The 14,407-nt window shown below is 41.4% G+C and overlaps 1 protein-coding gene across 3 annotated transcripts; it reads right to left on the reverse strand.

Moving 5' to 3' along the window:
- Positions 1 to 777: 777 nt before the first annotated feature.
- kdm1a (lysine (K)-specific demethylase 1a) lies at positions 778 to 14,122 on the reverse strand. Of its 3 annotated transcripts, none has more exons than XM_086154771.1 (22): positions 14,058 to 14,122; positions 13,303 to 13,339; positions 12,462 to 12,755; positions 12,004 to 12,169; positions 11,755 to 11,888; positions 11,531 to 11,609; positions 11,349 to 11,441; positions 11,067 to 11,173; positions 10,735 to 10,816; positions 10,060 to 10,154; positions 9,228 to 9,245; positions 8,764 to 8,906; positions 8,590 to 8,680; positions 7,095 to 7,229; positions 6,024 to 6,097; positions 4,693 to 4,804; positions 4,377 to 4,509; positions 4,096 to 4,283; positions 3,177 to 3,291; positions 2,893 to 3,020; positions 1,846 to 1,992; positions 778 to 1,735 (listed from the first exon to the last, which is right to left on the reverse strand). In XM_086154771.1, exons 2-22 carry the CDS (start codon positions 13,330 to 13,332, stop codon positions 1,535 to 1,537), a joined length of 2,565 nt encoding a protein of 854 aa, XP_086010897.1. In that variant the 5' UTR covers positions 13,333 to 13,339; positions 14,058 to 14,122; the 3' UTR covers positions 778 to 1,534. The 3 variants fall into 3 exon arrangements, with proteins under 3 accessions (XP_086010897.1, XP_086010889.1, XP_086010907.1); XM_086154763.1 differs by having other exon boundaries at positions 12,004 to 12,172; XM_086154781.1 differs by lacking the exon at positions 13,303 to 13,339 and having other exon boundaries at positions 12,004 to 12,172; positions 14,058 to 14,113.
- Between the last annotated feature and the right edge of the window lie 285 nt (positions 14,123 to 14,407).

Genomic DNA, 14,407 nt, shown 5'->3' on the forward strand with positions numbered 1-14,407 from the left:
TGTCCAGTGTACCCATTCAAGTATGTGGGAGTTGTTTGTGCCTGCTGGAGAGCGCATTCCACCCCACACCTATAAACCGCACGCCTGCTACAGCAGATGTGCTCAGACACGCCGCGGTCTTACATTCAGGAGACTTTTATAACTCCCTATCTGACTTTGTGTCTCGCTCTCCTTCTCAAGTAATCAGTTGATGTGGGCTCTGGGCTATTATGAAAAATAGCTACCCTGGTCGACAGTTACAAGCCGCTCCGAGCCAACAGAGGAGGTGAAATATCCAAGCGACGCAGTCCAAAACCCCAGCTCGAATTACTGTTGTTACATCAAACATCTCCTTTGGTCACGATGATAATAACCGCAGCTCCGGGGGAAAACAAGGCCTGTGACGCCGGGAGTGCATGGAAACAGAGGGGCACAGAGCCCTGAAACAATCCCACAGAGAGGCTCATAGCTCACGGTTGACCATTTTAATCTCCCCCTTCATTCATCAGATCCCCCATTATGTGGGGCCGCTGCCAGAGACCCTCATCTCTCCCTCACTCACTCACACACACACACACATACACACACACACACACGGAGTTCCACAGCCTCTGAGAAGCAGCCAGACCTACAACGAGGAAGCATCACAGGGAGGTCAGAGCAGGAGCGGCCATGATACTCAATGTTTTCACAAACAGCGCTCAGTTACAGGTGACAGCACGCACACACACACACACACACACACACACACACACACACACGCGCACTCATTAATGTCTTAATGAAGAGAGACCATTGTTTTTAAGTTGCACTTTTGTGTCTTTTAATAACAAAACAAATCACAATGTAAAAAAAGTAACAACAACCATAATAAAATACTTTAACTGTTATGGAAAACAAAACATTCAATTGTTTCAATATATCTTTTAGCTTAATACTAGCTATACTAAACTCTGCAACCTATATGACAACTATCAGGCTGACGAAGTGGTGGTGTTTTGGGTAAGAGGAAGAAGACAAGGCCTCTGAAACGACACCGGTGGGAGAGAACGTGTGCTTGGAAAAGCAAGAGTTTTAGTGGATCAAGACGGTGCTACTTTATTGGTCATCTGCCTTTTTTAAAATCTGGTTCCTTGCCGAGTCAAACCCTATTCAGCCATTTTAGACAGGATGCTCATAAATAGACCAGGTTCTGAAAACAAACACTGAAATATTCAAAAGAAATATCATGCTTTCCTTTTTTTTTTTTTTTCATTTTAAAGACCAGACAGTCACATTTAGGGAGAAATAAATTACATTATAATGTAATACATTTGGAACTACCTGCCAGTCTTCGTAGATGATACATCGAACTATTAGTTAAATGTAGGTAAACACACAGTTGCATTTAAACTAATAGAATCTAGTACTTCAGCTGACAATAGAAAAGTCACTTTTAGTTGGAAAGGCAAAGTTTTTGAGGGAATTACGAAATCTAACCACATCAGCGTATGGTTGATTTCTCCTCCAACTGCAATATTAGCCTGACAGTCCTGAGTTGGCAAGAACTTAAGGTTCATACACTGGGAGTGGGCTGCGCCTGCTGAGGATTGCTGGCAGCGGTGGGAGTGGCCTGTCTGGGCAGCGTGTACATGGCGCCCAGGAACTGATCTGCGATGCGTCCTGCCTCGCGGAGCCCGCTGAGCAGGGCGCCGTGGACTGTCGCAGGATAATTCCTGATGGTGTGCTCCCCGGCGAAGAACAGTCGAGGAACGGGCTGACAGGGAGGAGATCAGTGTTTACCGAGTCATTCAAAGACATCATCGACCGACACGTGAATCAACACGCCGACAAAGACCCCACATTGGCGTTCTCTTGCACTCTCACCTGAGAAGCTCCTGGTATGGCAGGTCCAGGTGTGATAGGCTGGGCCATGAGGTCGTAGTCGTTTCCCGAAGAGCCTGCGGCCACATAAGAGTAGGAGCCTCTTGCCCAGGGGTCCGCACGCCAGCGAGTCACCACGGTTTCCTTTGGCTGCCGGGATGATAAACGACAACGCGTGAAAAGACTGTTGGGTACTCTGATGTTATTTCACAACTGCACCACACGTTTTGAGTTGATCCCATACTCAGTCACCCCCTATGACAGATGGACGATATCTCCTTGGTATTTGGAGCTCAATGGAGGAATTTGTATCTATTTAATCCCGTTGTTCTGCACTGAATGGTATGCGGAATTAACAAGGTGCTAGAATAGACAAACATTTTTCTTGTTCAAACCCACAAAGAGGCTGGTGATATTTTCCTCTCTGGCATATGATTTAGGTGAAAAAAAAAAAGGCATCTCAAATGTAAAACTCCATTACTCCATTTAAAAAAAAATCTCTAATTTTCTACAACTTGTGTTGTGCTTGTCAATCAATTTCTATGTCATTTTTAACTAAAGGTTCGGGTTATTGTCATGTACGTGTGAAATAAATGTGTTAATTGTTTTACTCGACATTTTGCATTTTTCTCTCAGCTACATGTGTTTTTTCAAGTTCTCCAGGTTTCCAGGACACGTGGGAAGCCTGATTTCCCTTCTAAGTATTGGAAAAACCATAAAACCCTAATGATTGCATTTACAAGATTTAACAAAAATGCCAACTATGTGATACTGAGGATTGAAAACAAACAAAAAAAAAACCTTTTTAGGAGGAATTAACTTGGTGGAATGGGGAGTTTGAGGTAATGTGACACAAACACTTCTCAACCTGCAGCTTCGGACTAAAGTCATTATTTATGCCCTGCACGTTTCTGTCCACGTGGCATTGATACATGACTATTACGTTTTAGAATGTTTAAATTCATCATGGCATCAAAAGATCAAGATGAAGGAACACGGACTAATAACCCGGCACAATACCCCGGTAAGTGATAAGACAATCTAGCGAACCTGTGGTACGGCACCGCTCCCAAATATTCCTTTAAGAATGGCGAGGCAGCGTCCCACAATGACATCATCACTGATGTTCTCCATGATGCCAGCAGCCTCACCGGCCATCAGAGCCAGGAGGATCGGGGCTGACATGGGGGAAAAATAAGTACAATTTTGTCACGAGGATGTGATGTAGCGATTATGCATGTATAGATATGGCCGATTAACTATTAAATAATCACGGTCTTCGAAAGGTTTCACAAGTGAAATGGGAAGGATGATAACACCGACTTTCTTGTTACCTTTATAAAGGTTCCAGAAGAGGAAGAGTTCCCCTCGACTCGCTGTGGTCGAGCCAACGTGACCGAACAGGTTGACACTGGGATCCCAGAAGACTCGGTCGAAACACAGCACCACCTTCAGGCAGGGTGAAACACACACACACACGCACACGTAAATTAGATACTCAATGACGCGGGATGTGTCTGAAGTTCAGCACTGATTTTCACTGACAATGAAATTGTGGCCGGTAGAGCTCCCTCTGTTGGCAATGAAATGTAAGCAGCAGCTGGGATTGCATAATAATGCAGTATTCTATCCTCCACATTGCTGCATCAGAATTGGTACGAAAAACTCCTGTGCTGCAGACGAGGCCTGGCAACAGAGTGCAGAACTGTTGAGTGGAGTGACGCAGCGTGAGTCCTCTCTCATTTACACGCAAGAGACAAGCATCTTTCTTTAGAAAGAAGCCTCAAAGACGCTTTGACTTCCTCCCTCGGGTAGTAGAACTACAATGAGGTAAGTCCAACATGTTTGGGGGAAAAAAGAAAAAAATATTGTGGGTGTCTGCATAATTACAGCAGGGATACTCACCAGCACCCATTATACCTAATGGATAATGATATATAACCCTGCAGGGAAAGCAATCAAATTCTGAATGCTCATGGTTGTTTGGCTGGATGAGCCCTCTCACTTGAAGGTCAAGTTGCCAACGTAAGGAGACTGCGGCAGTAAAAGTAGCAGGAGGGCTCCCAAAGGAACTGAATCCTCTGTGCTGCAGGAAACGCACTATGATTTAAAAGCTGAGGTGTGCTTGTCAAGACTTGGTGTTTGCTGGACTGTGCACAAACGCACAGGCACAGTCGGTTTCACGTAGTATCCTGCTGGGAACAAGGGTTCGCCGGTCACTGTTTGTCAACGTATGCTCGTTTACATCCCTACCTTGTTGAGATTGCCGAAGCCCATCCTCTGTATAGCGGCAGTCTTCCATTCGGGCAGCGGCGGGACGAATTGCACGGCAGGCGGTTGCTGCTTCAACACCCCCAGTGGCAAGGTGCACAGCACAGCATCGCACTTATAGATGAATGTCTGGGTTGTGGAGCGAGTGTTGACGGCAATCACCTCGCAGCCTGGAGAGTAAACAGACAAATAGCTAGTTAATGGACTTTGTATAATCCTCTATGGAAGCCACACACCCACACACAGACGCAGAGTGCACATACCAGAGGCCGTGTATCGGACCTGCCGCACTGCTGTGTTCAGTTTAATATCCAGGCCCTCAGCCAGAGCCACAGGCACACACGAGTAACCATTCCTTACTGTCAGGTGGCTTCCGGTGAACTCAAAGTCATCATCCTATGAATCAATTAATAAATATGTCACCAGGCTGCTCTCCATCCAACTGGTTATGTAAAAGAAGGGAGCGCTCATGTTTAAAAATAAGCCTCCTGCACCTTAAAAAAAAAAAAAAAACCCAGGCCTGAGGTTCTCGGTTACGTAACATTATTGCCAGAGTGGCATGGTGATGCACACGCCTACCTGGTCCCAATGCTTAAGTGAAAGGGTGGAGAGGGGTGTAGCATTGGCAAACTCCAAGTTAGCAAAGTGCCAGTCTAGGATCTGCCTGTCCCTGGATGATAGATAAACATCGCTGCGGGAGAGGGAGAAAGACGGTGACACATTTTATATTCTAAAATAAATACAGACAGACAAACACCAGCTAGAGTGAGGAGAAAGGAGGAAAAATACAATCGCATCTTGAAACTGACAGCATATAACAGTGGACTCAGTTGAGACAAACAACGCTAAACATTTCTACATGAGTTAAATCTATCTCAATCCAAAGCTTGCGACTGATGGCTAGGTATTTGTACGGTTATCTACTGATTAATCAAGAGTATAATTAAAATTGCTAACAACTGTGAACAGTAACACCTTGATTATTTTGACCATCAGTATCTGCCAAATAAATAATACCGTAACTTCCAGACTATTAGCAGCTACTTTTTTCCACACGCTTTGAACACTGGAACTTAAACAGGCTAATGAGTTTCATGTCACTAAATATATAGCCACGTCACATCGGATCAATGAAATTACACATCGACACTACAGAACACACGTGTGTGGTTTACACATGTGATATTGAGAGCGACAACATAAGAGAGAATAAGGAAGTGTGTCACGGAGGAATTCTGAGGCTGTTTAATTACAACATTGAAGAAAACGACTTCAATGATTTTGGTAGATACAGGATGAAGATAACCATCTGTGACTTTTTCCTGGTAGGCTACTGTGTTTTTTTTTTTTTTAAACCAGATGTGTTACAGGCACTGTTCAGAAAAAAGCATTTACAGCACGTATTAAGATGAAAGTTAAAAAAAAAAAATCTTTGTGTTTCAATATCTTAAGTTATAAATGGACACTTGCGGCTCATAGACAAGAGCAGCCTTTATATCTACCTACATTTTTTTTTTCGTTTGCAAATCTTGTGAGTGCGGCTTATTTTTAGGTGCGCCAAACAGTCTGAAAATTATGGTATATTAAAGCCTCAACAAAAATTTCAGGGTAAAATTTCTCAGCTGGACAATATTAGATACATAAATCTATTTCCCCAGCAGCTAAAAATAACAAGTTTACCAAAAAAGCAGGTTGAAAGCAGAGGTGCTGTGGAGGTAATTATACATAATGTGCATGCATTACATTTACTGGAAACTAGGATGGGGCGAGAAAAAAAAAAAGGGTTGCTCAGGGCTGCAGAAATTCAGCACATTCTTTTTTATAGCAAAATCTGCTCTATTTTGACAAATAACAACAACAAATAGCAATCTAGGTTTTTAAATAGTACAGATCTGAAGTTTTGGATTTACCTGGGCGGATTGGCCTCCAACTCCTGCAGCTTCTCCTCCAGCTTGACCTGCATCTCCACTAGCTCATCGTACTCCTGCGCAGACACAGAGTGAACATACGAGAAGTTGACAAGAGGTTTACGCAAAGAAAACCCAAACCACCAACACACTAATATAATCTACATTTGTGTGTATTTTCCTTTGAAACCATTAACACCACTTTTTCTTTAAATAGACTTTTTAATATAAAAACATTTATCTTAACTTTCAAAGTGCATACCATCCTAGATATCTATCATCACTTTATATCATCAGCAATTCTCCAAATATATATTTCTTAGTGAATCCGTAGGTGTGTCCAGGTAGGAAAAGGGTTATGTGTGTGAATGCAGTCCACACCCAGAGGTTTTCAGGTCATGTGAACAGGACAACAGAGTTTGACAGAAAGGGCTGACTCAACCCATTCGTCATTTCACCACAACAGAAAGTGAGTTAGCTGATGCCACCTACGAGGCCCGGCCCCGACCCACACTCCACCAAGTCAAGTTTCAAAACTGTAACATCTTAATGATGCCTTCAGGCTGAGGGCTAACCTGGGATATCATTAAAAAAAAAAAAGAAAAAAATCCTGACGCAGCCGTTGCTCTGCTGGCCTTGCAATCTTGTTTATTTGGTGTGGCCGTGCATATCACATACAGCAGCCAAATGCCCACAGTCATTGTTAATATATTTGTATATATAAAACCAAATATATAGACAGACCAACTGAGATTAAGTGCCTTGATGTGGTTTCTCAGGCAGCAGATGGTTACCAGACAAATCCACAGCAGACACCAGCTGTGTTCAAACCCACTAAAATACGCATATAGCAGTACTGGAGGGGACTGATCCACACCAGAAATAAAACAGCGTCCATCACACTAATAATACATCATTCTGATGCATTAAACCTTTTAAACATAGGCTGTCTGCTTTACTTAGGTAGCACTGCATGAAAATTCTTTGGGCAGACATTTTTACATGTCAACAATCTCATTGTAACTATATTTTCTCAATGACTGGTGAGTTTTTTTGTGACAGGTTTGGGCTCACTTTGCAGAGTGCGGTGAGATCTCGGTGCTTGCTCTTCACCAGGAACTCGGCCGTGATATCCCTGGGTGGTTTGACTTCACTGGCCTCTTTGTACTGTTGATGGAGCTCCTTCACCCGTTCCTTGGTGGACACCATCTGCCGAGAGGGCAAAAAAAGGTAAGATGGGATGGAAATCATGACGTGGTAATCATTAATTAAAAAAAAAAAAAAAAAAAAAAACAACAATAATGTGTAAGAATGCAGCTCAGTTTTAATCAAACTTTTTTTTTTTTTTAAATGACTAATCCCTGTGTCTCCAAAATCAAAACAAGTCATAGGCTATGGTCTGATGTATATATGTATTAATATACACACACATATATATATATGAACTGTTTCTTAGACAAAGGAATTGCCAATTTCTTAGTTTTAGATCAATTCCACTGTTATTTTCTTCAAGTCAAATGTTGATTTCAGGGGAGGAATGGCAGATTAGTGTTTCAACTGAAAGGTAACCTGCAAGCACTTTCTGCTTTTTCAAAAGCCAGAATGTATGCCTGTTTTTCTTGCTATTAGAGCAAAATTAAGTTATCTACAGATCTGTAAGACATTGAGTGGAAATCTATTCTTTCAACTACAATCTCTTAGCAGATCAAGCAAGCAAACACAGCTGACGAGCTGAATCTGAGTCGGACTTATTACTGCAATTAAGTGTTCTCAGTCTGATTCATGGTTCCCTTCAGTTCCAACATGACAAAAGTGGAAAATGAAAGGTTTATCGCAACAATCAAGGCTTCCTTTCAAGTAGAGTTAAATGAATAGACAGTTTAGGAAACATACTCATTTCTGTAGGCCAAACATCAAGCCAGCTGGGAGTGTTGCAGTTGCTGTGAGCCAGCCATGCAAACAGCTGAGGCTACAAAGACTCACTGGCCAAAAAATACTTGTCAATGGGGCTTATTTTAGTCCATATTGAGATTGGTAAATTTATAAAGTATGGTTTCCAAATAATGAAAGCTGTATTTTTCTCTTTAAAGGGAAACATAATCACTAATGTTAGAAAAAACACAATAAAATTAAAATAGCTTTTTTGCTTCTACAGAGATATTGCAGCCTTAAATGCAATCATATCTCAATATATATGGTAACATGCTTTTGTTGCAAGAAATAGTAAAGTGTTTACAAAAAATACATTTTTTTTTTACATTACACATTAAAAACTGAAATTAACAAAAAAAAACATACATTCTAAATGATTATACAAACCTTGTCAGAATTTTGTATTCTATTAATGACCGTTCCCTTTAATAAATGTACACACACGAATAGACATGGTTTTCTCTTCTATTGAGCTGAGGGACCCATTTCACTCTTTCATTATGTTCATGTGAGCCAGGTGTAAAAAGATAGCGAGGCATGAGCTAGCCAACTTTTCAGATTTCGATCAGTTTATTTTTGGTACTAAAACTGCTGATGGCTGTCATCGCTCTTGGTAAAAACAAACAATTGTGCTCACCTTGTTGAGAAGATCTCTGAGATCTTCCTGTGTCTTCACAATCTTCTTCCAGTGCTCTATCTGCTCATCCTTCACATGCTTCTCCTGCAACCTAGACGACCAAAGCGTATAATTTTGCGTATGATTATCCATCAAATCGTTGGGAAAATACAAGCAGAGCCATTATGCACTTACTGTATGACCACCTCCAGGGCCTGTCCCAGAGAAACAGGTTTGTTGTTGAGGAAGTTGAAGTCAAGCTGATGGCTGAGATAGGATGTGGCCTCCAGCAGCCGGTTGAACTCTTGTTCTACCATCTCATCTTTTTCTTTGGGTACCTGGAGAGATTATACTGGGTCGTCAGTATCGCCTCAACCGGGTAGAACTACTTAACTAAAATGCTTGATCGCTTAAACAGCATGCTAGGAGAGAGGTCAAGGTCTTATCATTAGGTTTTTTTTTTCCTCCAGACAGAACCATCCCACTTTTCTGAGGCCGATGTGAACATCTTCTCTTTGACAGAAAGGTTTATCTTTCAACGCTTAAATCTTTTAATAGATTAAAAAAAAATTCCACATGGATGGGAAACAACACAAAGCAAAATTAAATAGATGATATGTTTAAATTAAGGAAGGTTAAATGAATAAACCAATACGTACGCTTGTGCACCGTTCACCCTTTTGTTGTTCAGGAAATGTGGTTGAGAAGGCAGCAGGGAAGATGGAGAGAGAGAGAGAGAAGAGAAGAGAAGGAGAGAACAAATTGAGTAAGTACAACTTTGACCTCAAGCAGGTTTGCAAACATGTACATTTAATTTGCTGTTTCCTGTGGGGCAGGAAACAAGTTACACATGAAGCAATGCAGATGGTCTGTATATCAACAGAAATGCCCTGAACCCAAACCCAAACATCTTCCTGCTGTTGCTGCGGTTTTGACGGACAGAACGAAAATTAGAGAAAAATCCTGGTGATTTCAAGTTTAATAATATCAGGCTGTATGTGTTCAATGGTCAACTCTGTTTGGGAAGCAACCAGAGTTGTTGTTGATGTCATGCAGAGTAAAAAGTTTAAGGAATCCAGCTTGTTGCATTTCTGTTGCTCATAAACCTCCAGAAACCTTGCATGAGGACCTGAACACATTAGCATCTACTGTTGAAGGATGTAACAACACAAGGTCTTAATTTAAAGAATTTAATATGAATACAAATATCAAAAGCAGCTGGAGCTGCATTGACATGATGGATCGGAATTCTTGAGGTTAGTCGATTGCAAAAGAACTTTGCGAGACATGTTGTCATGTGTCAGCTGGCTTGAGTAAATCACATACATGCCTCTGCTACCATAAGCCCCTTGCAATCATTCAGGCTCAGATTTTTTTGTCCCCTACGAGCAAATCCTTTGAATTACACCAAGAATACACCGAAAAGCTTGGCTGTGGCAGCATAATGGATGAGAGGTAACACAGTTCATCTGAACATCTGGTCATACTCACAGCCTGGCCATTGGCTTCATACAATGGACACTTCTGTTTGATCTTGGCCAGCTCCATGTTAACCTGCTTACTGATCACTGCCATGGGATTTCCTCCTGAACATGCAATTGAAGATGAAACATTATACACATGGGCAACATCACCCTCTACAGGTGGCTGTTACAAATCAAAGCTATTATTAGAAAATCATCTTCAAATCATCAATAATTAAATAAGAATTTTCTCTGGAAAAAAGGTGAGACAATCTCAAGAATCATTTGACGCCATTAAAAGTTGGCCAGTAAGACAATATGTATCAATGAGACAATAAGTATACGCTGCAACAGTCTTCCCATGAAGAATTAGATTTTACAAAGCATTGCACAGGAGTAAGGTGAAATTATCAACATTTTGACAAGATTTTAAAGTTAGTATATATAACAGACTCTTGATCAGATGTATTGAGTTTAAATTCTTGCATCGACTATTAAGAAGTGGGACTGAACGGTCACATATCATGTGGACCCAGTTATTCATAGGGTTGTGTATCTGACTTGATTAACAAACCTAATACAACAGTTGGTATATAATGATATCAAATAAATGACCTCCCATAATATCGAGCCATCCCGTCCTTAGCCTAAATCATCCTCCCTTCCTCTCGTGTTGTGATTTAGCATTGACTGGAGAGCTTACCCAGGCCCGTCACCACCATGGCTCCCAGATCAGCAACATAATTGCCCTTCCTAAATGTGGCAACTCTGCCTCCAACGCGATCCTATCAGGAAAACGGTAGCAAAATTATGTAAAACACTCTTACAATGTGACAGTGGTCTTCTGATTAAGATATGGAATTTTCGAAAATAATCAAGTAACAATTGTTCCTGTGCCATATACAGAACTATATCTATGAACTAGATGGTCACTTACATACAATAAACTGATTGGAGCCGTTTAGGAAAATAAAACGGCCTGACTTGAATTTATCGCTGTTGGTTTTTTTTATAGAAACAATATTGGTGACCTACCCGGGCTTCCAACACAGTGACATCCATACCAAAACTCTGCAGCTGCCGAGCTGCAGCAAGGCCAGACACACCTCCACCAATGACTATGACCTTTCCGGTCTTCTTAGCTGCAAGGCAAAGCAAGGGGAGGATGAAATACAACAGAATTGACATACCTGAGGTGAGTGATTAAATGCAGCAGTACAAATCCCTCTTGAACACATCTGCAATCTTGACTTATATGTGGGGAGAAGCAACTGAGATTTTTAGGAAAACACTTAACTCAAAATAAGAGAAACTTACTGGGTAAAGGCTTGACCCTCTTGTAAATACCAAAGTTAATGAGGCCGTGTCTTTCAAGATAGCTATGAATCCTATGGACCAGCACCGCATCACCTATAATGGAACAAAGCACACTGAATAACAACGGTCATGAAACCAAAATCTTCCAATATAAAAGAACAATGTCTCAATAAACATCTTACTGTTATATGGTGCTTCAAGCTGCTGTGCAGTTGCCTCAAAGGTCAGCTGGATCTTAGGATTGTCCAGCCACAGTTGGAGCTAAAGGACAGCAGCATGAAATAAAAATGCATTATTTATATGTGATTAATGCATTCCAGCAATTCTTGCTCTTAGAAATTGGATAATGTGTGTGTGTGTGTGTGTGTGTGTGTGTGTGTGTGTGTGTGTGTCCGCACGCACTTACTGTTCGGTTGCGGATGTAAAGAAAGACTTTCTGAGTCTGTTGGGGACCACTGATGATGTCAGGGAAACAGGCAGCTTCCTGGGATGTCATGCGATCATGAGGGAGTCGACTTTGAAAAGCTGCTCCTTCCACACCTGAATTACACATATTCTAATAAACTCTTATCCTAAAATTCGTACTTACATCCACCAAAACAAATGAAGTACTCTTTACATTACTTTGTTGTCATTCATGAAGCTTTATACTCACCAGATGGTTCTTCTGGTTCACTGTCATTTTCTTCCTCTGGGGGAGGAGGAGGAGGAGGGATGACCTGCTTCCTTTCTTTCTCTGCCTTTGCGTTTCTCTCCTCCTCAGAGTAATATTCATCCTCGGACAAGTTAGCCAGGCTCTCGTCCATCTCGCGGTACTCCACCTGCAACAATAGGCACAATAAAAGCATCATTAAAACCCGCATTCACATATTTGACAGTGGCATGCTTCCATGTTACCTTTTCAGAAAATTTCCAATCAGGTCAATTGTGCAAGAACACCTGAAATCAAAATGCTGTTCCATAGCATGTAAAGCGTGCGACATGCAGGTACAAATAATGAAATTAAGAGTATTCGCACTGCCACCTACTTGATGCGGCTAAAATGCAAAACTCTGTTCTGTACTGGTAAAATGCTTCCATCGCTAGGCGGAAACAGAAACCTAAAATGTTTACTTTTGCTCGCTTGCGTCGACTTGTCCTGCGGACTTCAGCTGAGTCATGGTCCAACCCCCCAGGACCTGCTTGATGGGGTAAAGGGGCACCTCCAGTCTCCCCACTAGGGGATGACCTCTCCTTCTTTTTTGCATCCATAGCTCCTGCAGCTGAGACTGAGGGACCAGTCTGAGCATCAGAAACTTGTGCCCTGTCACCTCCAGCTGCTCCCGCAGAAGATGAGGAGGAGGAGGAAGAGGACCCGGCATCTGATTTCTTACTAGACAGCATGATGGAGGATGTTGGAGGCCTCTCCTGAATAAAGGTAAAACAGAATGAAACAAAATCTATCAAAATGAAAAGCCCTGGTCAAATATGACGGATCGGTCGGCATTGAAATGTTTAAAACACTGTAAACAAATATACAAAAGATTTGTAAAAGACAAGATGGACATGATCAAGTGTGGGCTGTGTCTGTGGAAAGAAAAAAACAAAAAACAAAAACAAATGGTTGAAATGTGCCCTTGAAAAAACACGTACACTCTTCTATGGGAAACAAGGATTCACTAACACTATAGTATATTAAAGTATTTATTGATGTGAATTATTCCTAAAGAATATGTTTATTCTGGAAAATTTAATTAGAACAAATCAATTAAAAGGTGTATTTGGTTTCCCAATAAAAATGATCACCGTTGATTAATCCATTGACAGTGTCCATACATTTGGGGTCTGAGTGATCGCTTTGAGATGCCAAACCAGGATCACAGCGTGATTTTGGAAACTTAAACTGTGTGTGCATGTTATGGTTTTATGAAATGAGAGCGCTGTGGCAAGTTACGATAACCTTGACTTTTTTTACCCATTTCTCCGTGCACCTGGTAATATCCATTCAAACACTAAGAAATGAAGACAAAATCAGAAATAGGATTACGAACAGGACTAACTTAAATCCACGAGTGAACTAATCTGCAAACAAATATGTAATGAATGGGCAGTTAAACAGTTTGAGCATCACGGTGCCGTTCGACTGTTATTTAACAAGGCACAGAGAGCGACATTTTAAGGACACATACAACCAAAGAAAGCTTTTACCGTTTATTAACTCGAACCAGGATATCCGTCGGTAAAGAACATTGAAGTTTACAATCAATTACAGTCTCGAATAGTATGATAAGCTAACGAGCTAACAGTGGAGTAGTTGGGTGTCGATGTTAGCCTACGTTAGCACACTGAGGCTTTGTTCGGTCTTGCAACCCGCACAAAACCACCTTTAATGCAAAATTACGGAAGCTCAGAAGCGATGCAACATGAAACCGACTTCAAATACCGAATCGATCGCTTATATCTGTGCCTCGGCTCAAATTTATTCTACGATTACGGGACCAAGTTACGCCAGCTAGCCTTGCTAACAATGAAATCCTAGCTAACGCCAACAGTGGCAGTGTAATTAGCAGGTGCGGCTTGCATAAAAAGGAATGCGCCAGCTGCCGCCAGTGGAAAAATTATTTTCTAAGTACTAATATAACAGTGCACGTGAAGTGCACTTCACGGCATTTCAGGTTGTTGTTCAGATGAATATAAGCAAACGTTAAATACATTAAATATGAATACTACCTTTCAATCCCCCCCGAAGATGTCAACACAAAGACTACACAGTAGCAACCCCAGGCTCCTTTCAATGAACTGCATCATGATTGGTTGACCAAGTACGTTCCCGAATATTGCACAGAAATATGATTGGCTGAATAAAATGTCAATCAAAGAAAGGATATTGGAATCAATTTCTAGAAACAGGACATTGTTTATTTCTTTTACTTTTTTCGCACTCTAAGTTTTCTGTTTTGTGTTGCCTGAAGCGGCACGAACATGTTACCTCCTCTCTTCCATTTACTGTGTTTTTCTGTAGTTAAAAGACTAACTGATCCCAGGTCAGTCACTGATCGACCTGACGTCAGCTAAAGCGG

This window comes from Fistularia commersonii, chromosome 1 (assembly GCF_037954325.1).
Source record: "Fistularia commersonii isolate RoL2024-O1a breed Wild chromosome 1, RoL_Fcom_v1.0, whole genome shotgun sequence".
NCBI classification, from domain to species: domain Eukaryota; kingdom Metazoa; phylum Chordata; class Actinopteri; order Syngnathiformes; family Fistulariidae; genus Fistularia; species Fistularia commersonii.